The sequence below is a fragment of the Capsicum annuum genome, chromosome 11, assembly GCF_002878395.1.
Source record: "Capsicum annuum cultivar UCD-10X-F1 chromosome 11, UCD10Xv1.1, whole genome shotgun sequence".
Classification (NCBI taxonomy): domain Eukaryota; kingdom Viridiplantae; phylum Streptophyta; class Magnoliopsida; order Solanales; family Solanaceae; genus Capsicum; species Capsicum annuum.
In genome coordinates, this window is record NC_061121.1 from 196,789,738 (window position 1) to 196,795,469 (window position 5,732).

The 5,732-nt window shown below is 34.9% G+C and overlaps 1 protein-coding gene across 4 annotated transcripts; it reads right to left on the reverse strand.

Moving 5' to 3' along the window:
- Positions 1 to 1,131: 1,131 nt before the first annotated feature.
- LOC107852729 lies at positions 1,132 to 5,718 on the reverse strand. Of its 4 annotated transcripts, none has more exons than XM_047399189.1 (7): positions 5,466 to 5,718; positions 4,525 to 4,809; positions 2,706 to 2,828; positions 2,327 to 2,409; positions 2,143 to 2,252; positions 1,632 to 1,707; positions 1,132 to 1,541 (listed from the first exon to the last, which is right to left on the reverse strand). In XM_047399189.1, exons 3-7 carry the CDS (start codon positions 2,763 to 2,765, stop codon positions 1,442 to 1,444), a joined length of 429 nt encoding a protein of 142 aa, XP_047255145.1. In that variant the 5' UTR covers positions 2,766 to 2,828; positions 4,525 to 4,809; positions 5,466 to 5,718; the 3' UTR covers positions 1,132 to 1,441. The 4 variants fall into 4 exon arrangements, with proteins under 4 accessions (XP_047255145.1, XP_047255142.1, XP_047255144.1 ...); XM_047399186.1 differs by having other exon boundaries at positions 2,092 to 2,252; positions 5,466 to 5,717; XM_047399188.1 differs by having other exon boundaries at positions 5,602 to 5,707.
- Between the last annotated feature and the right edge of the window lie 14 nt (positions 5,719 to 5,732).

The window sequence follows — 5,732 nt, forward strand, 5'->3', positions numbered from 1 at the left end:
TAAGATATCCGTCAACACGACAAATAAAATAGGCTAAGTGTTGATCCCTGATGCAATGTCATCAAAGCTAGAAAAAATGCTCCGAGCTTCTCTCATAGTCCTCAATCGAATCATAACTCCATCATATATGTACTTAATTGTCCTAATGTACATCATAGGAACACATCTAGCCTAGAAGCAATTCCATAGAACCTCACTTTAGACTTTGTTGTAAGCCTTTTCTAGGCCGATGAACACCATGTAAGAGTCCTTCCTTTCTCTATACTATTCCACCAATTTCCTTATAGGATGAATTACTTCTTTAGTTGAGCACCTCATAAATATCCACATCCCTCCTCACCCTCATCTTCACCACTCTCTCTTAAACTTTCATAATGTGACTTAACAACTTGATACCTCTATATTTATTACAATTCTGAATGACAATCATGTTCTTTTACAACAAAATCATTAGAATTTCGATAGACTAACATATGTAAATTTTGATTTTCGAATCCATTCTGATTGTAAACACCAAATCAAAATATTCTAAAACTAAATTCGTAAATCGATTCGAATGTATAATTCAAATCGAATTATTCAAATTTCTTCAAATCAATCTGAATACTTATATTGATTCAATATATGCACAACCCTGGTTGCTGGGTGTATGTGGTTATAACAATACCCCAAAAAAGTAACCATGTACCCTCTTTTAGGTGAGAAAAATCTCTATTTTTAATTAGAAATGATATCTAAACTACTTTAATTCGTATATTTGTATATGAGAGCCCATATTAAAAAACAGTTAAAGAAAAACGTAACCATGTACAGTAATTATTTTAAATATTGACCATGATAATTATGAGTCTATACGCACCACGTAATTTATCCAAAAAATTATCTTAGATTTGATGGCCTTAAGCATCCATTATCACAATTATTGGAGAATTATTATTTAAGAATATAAAAGTACATTCATTTGTAAATGAGGACTCGTTTAAATTTTATTTTGAAAAAATTTCCACTGAAGCTCTAAAATTTTATAGATTCACATTAACAATTGAAGCATCTTTATTAGCTAACATATTTCTTCTTAAAAGTCATTTAAAAACAAAACAATTTGAAACAAAACAAACAAGAGAGTACTACTTGTAACACAATAGGGGAAACCATTCTTGAGAAGTTAAAAGGATTGTATAAAAAGAGATTATCCTATGTTACATTTGTTACAAACTATGACATTGGCTAATATAATTCTTAATTTGTGGCATAGCTGCAGTTTCCGATCAGCAGAGAACAAAGGGGGCAGGTTTCACTATGTCTCTTGAACTCTTCGGAAATGTTGAAGGTCGTGTCTCAAATCCTCCAAAAGTAGTGCATTTGTGGAAGATCTGATATGGGTGTGGATACATATTTTGAGAGTCCCGCTCAACATAGGACTGTTCCTTTTCCTATACTCTCATACCGGATCGATCAGCCCACTCTCCACAAGTCGCTTTATGGACTTGTAAGGCAGAGCATACAAATCATTGGCTTCGATGTTCACTGGTTCTTCCCCACTGTCGTTAAAGAAAATTAATGGAGGTCAAGAATAGAAAATTAATAGGCAGGATTCCTAAGAAAAATGACAATAAAGTAAAGAAGATTGCCTGTCATCAAGCTGAAAAGATCCTAAATATCTCTTGCTTCTGCAGATAACATATTGATCTAGCCGTGGCTCAGGAACTCAAACGCATACAAGAAGAGAAACTGTTGTTTCAGTACAAATGTAAATCTCGAAAGTCTTTATATTTGAGATTTCCAAAATGTGAAAAAAGAAACAAACAGATATAATGAATGCAACAGATTGCATCATGCCTTAAACTAATTCACAATCAAGTTGCTGATCCGTGCTTGTAGACAATTTAAATCACTTTGTGATAAAACCTTTTATTATTTCAAGATGCTTCTGATTAAGGCATAACTATTAATCTGGGGTTCCAGAAACTCTTTTAACTCTACAATGACACAGATAAAACAAAACACACAGGAAAATGCAATAACAAGCAAATGGGAAGGGACTTGATAAATTTTAACTCAATCAACTTCAATGGAGTATGGCAAGCTTACCCATGTCATCTGCCAAACTTAGAGAAGATTGCTTCAAGTCCGCAAGCTTACCCATGTCATCTGCCAAACTTAGAGAAGATTGCTTCAAGTGGGACTTGAAGCCATGAGGCAACTTTGAGAGAATAGACTGATCTAGATGCTGCTCCATGTCATGAATACACCTAATCATCCCATGTAACTAGCACTATAAGCTTGATGTGCATTGAGCATTTAGAACTAAGAGAAACAACTTCACCTTTCAGCAAATTTCTCCTCTTGTTTAGATATACGGTTCCATAAGTCAGCATTTTTTTGTATGTGAAATGCATAATTTTCGATCTGCAGTCAAACATAATTAAGAAATGAATGAAGATGCGATAAAAGCTGCAGCGACACGCTAAGAGATGAGATCCTCTGACACAAACAGGTATGCTACCAGTAACCTATGTTGCTCGACTCTTCAAAAATATCGACGGGTTCCTGTGGGCAACTCCAAAAATAGTGCATTTTTGGAGAATCCGACACAGGTGCAACAACATTTTTTGGAAAGTCTGGTGACTTAACGAACTATAGCCCTTTCCAGACATGAATTTCACCTAAATCAAAGACATAACAAGATATTATGATTCAACTACCTTTCGGAGACGGGTTCTTAAATATGATCTTAACAGAAACAAAGTCCTATTGAGGTCCATCTGGTAAAGAGATACAGTGAGCGGATCAACACCATTTCTTAAAAGTTACTCTACTGTTTCTTCCTGAAGAGCAAAGATAAAGTAGCATCAGCATGCATGACATTGTAAACCATGAAAATGCATAAATTAATAATGAGTAGCATAAACAGAGGAACTAAAGCAAAAATTATATTCATATAAATGAACAATATACCAAAACATGTAAATGAAACTTTCTGTAACATCAAATGAAATGTAGATTTGGAGTGTCAGAGGAGTTTTACGTTCTACTTAATTGAATATGACAATCAACAGATGCTGTACACAAACATTGAAGATATGGATTCAAATCCACTGAGTAGCAGCAATAACACACCTTATGATAACCTTTATTTGGATGAGAGCAAAACAGCTTTTCCATTCCAATAGCACAGAGTTTTAGATTTCAACCAATAGTTTCATTTGTGATTTACCAAACACAGCTATATCCTTTAACATAGGCTTCAATTTCCTTATGAATCAATCTTAAAAAGGCTTTTACCCTACAAAATTATCATATCCGCAATTGCATCCAAGGGTGTTGCCTAGTGGTTCAATGATATTGGGTTGAGCGCCATGAGGTCTCAGGTTCAATCCCAATAGAAAAAAACACTACGTGATTTCTTTCCATATGTTCTAGCCTTGGTGGATAGAGTTACTGATATCTGTTGATATCAGTTGTTGGTGGGAGGTAGCAGGTATCCCATGGAATTAGTCAAGGTGCGCGCAAGCTGTCCGGGACACCACGGTTATCAGAAAAATAATTATCATATCCGCAACTGCCATCAAACAACTTATTTTTTAGTAGCATCAAGTTCCTAAACTCTGGAGTCACCAGCTTTAATTGTAAGTCGGTCACTCATATCAACAACAAATATTTTCGATGAAACAAAATTTAAATGTTTCTTTCAAGTTTCATGGTTCTGCAATTTGTTGAAGTGTACCTTTTTATTTACATTCCTGTTTTTAGACCTCCAAATAAGCTCTTGCAACACTATTAGACTAAGTTACAGGTAAAGTTGGTTCGCCCCAAACACGCTTGAGGTCCACAGTCTGCTGCTAACTTTTGCCTCTTTGAGTGGCAGGTCCTTCGTAAACTCAGATACTTTATGAGGAATTATCCTAGTATTGTGCTTTAAAATAAGCATGCAGATACATGGTGTAACATAAGAGACATTGTATATGATATTAGTAAAAGTACTAGTTCCAAATGGAGCGAACAAGGAAATGGGCGTGGTGCGCAAATGGAAAAAAAAATTCCCACTGACGTCATGCTCCAGTAGGAATATTAACAGCAAACACTTCACCAAATAGCAGAGAAACTGCACACAGATGTTAGAATTAAATTCTGTTAGGCACTAATTGAATAAAATGTCCAGTGTATTTTTCCCTACCAAAACTTAGTTTGTCTATCTAAAAGTTTAAACTCATTCATTTAAACAGAACCGGAAACTTCAGTTGAATCCTGCTAGTCTTGGACAAAACATTTTCTTTTTGTTTTTCTGTAGTATGGTCCCTTTTATAAACACCCTTCTAAAATTATGCCAACTAGTAATTCTCGACGTGCTGAGCCACATATCCACCACATAATGCCAAACAAAACACAAGTTTTAACACAAACAAATATTAAAGTAGAAAAGAATTCTAATAGAACATAAGGTGAAACCTGACGTCTAAATCATAAGCACAAGAATATCCAAGGTACAAATTTAAGAGGCCTAAATACATGAAATGTGCATACCATCAATTGAATTTGTTCTCTGGCTAGTTGAACCAAAGCAGTCTCATATTGAAGAATTTCAGGAGCAGCCTTTTCATTCCGCCATGCTCGTTTTAAGAGCTCAGCATCAGTTGTTGAAAGTAAAGATTCATAATAATCTTCCACCCCAGCTGAATATCTGGATGCATCACCTGAATCCATTGTCAACCCAATACTCTTTCTCTCTCTCTTCTTCTTCTTCTTCTTCCTCTTCTTCACAAAATATTGTAGCTTTTTCTCAAGTAGAACAAATCTTGAGAGCTCATACTACGTTCAGAAAAGAACAAAAGATTTAGAAATTAGAAATAGTAAATGGGCAATCAGTGTATTTTCATTCTCTCCATCACATTGAGGTTCAATACAAGAAAGTCAATTCTTTTTAAAAAAAACCTTGCTAGAAATATCAATATAAAATGAGTATTTTCACAATAATCATGATGAAACATAGAGAATGTGCCCCGTTTCAGAAACTTTTTGTGGAAATATGAAGGTACCTACACATCCAAACATTATTCCAGAAAACCCATCTCAGAATAAGGCTTCCCTGCCAGAGGAAGACAACTAGCAATAGCAATATCAAGAAGTTGTAAAACAAAATTTTAAAAGATACATTACAAGATTCTAAATGGAGATTTGATAACTAAAAAATATAGCAGAATATTTCAGAAAAGGTTATGAATGTCCAACAAACAAAAATCATTGCCAGGCATTTCATCAAACACCTTACGCGCACACCAACACTCTTCTAACCTCCGTGCATAAACACTCAAGAACCTATTACACACAACTGGGTCATCACTAAATCCCAATTTCAACAATGGTATGGACTTGTTGAACATAATATGAACACCCAGAACGACAACAAGCTTTAAGCATAAACGAAAAAGTAAATCCATTAGGAAAATTGCACTAATATATTTAACCTGTTGAATACCAAGAATGCATTAGTGAACTTCCCTTCTTCACTTAGTACTCTAATAATAGAGTTAAAGGGAAAATGTTGAATTTTTTTTAACTGATGAAAAAGTATATGAAGGGGAAATTTTTAACACAAACTACCCAAAATGCTTTCACAGGATTTGCAGGGACTGGATTCGCCGGAACTATTTCCGTCGGTGGTGTTTCCGTTGCTGAGAGGTGTTTGAGAGTGAGGTGAGAGTTGTTTTGGCTGCTAGGGTAATTAGGAAGAG

Excerpts from the sequence above, each read along its gene's own strand:
- LOC107852729 (XM_047399186.1), bottom strand. The coding sequence starts at position 2,765 with ATGGACCTCAATAGGACTTTGTTTCTGTTAAGATCATATTTAAGAACC. Across the intron at positions 2,253-2,326 it reads GAGGAGAAATTTGCTGAAAG|GTGTATTCATGACATGGAGC; the intron begins GTGAAGTTGTTT and ends TGGGATGATTAG. Across the intron at positions 1,542-1,631 it reads TCTTTTCAGCTTGATGACAG|TGGGGAAGAACCAGTGAACA; the intron begins GCAATCTTCTTT and ends CTTTAACGACAG.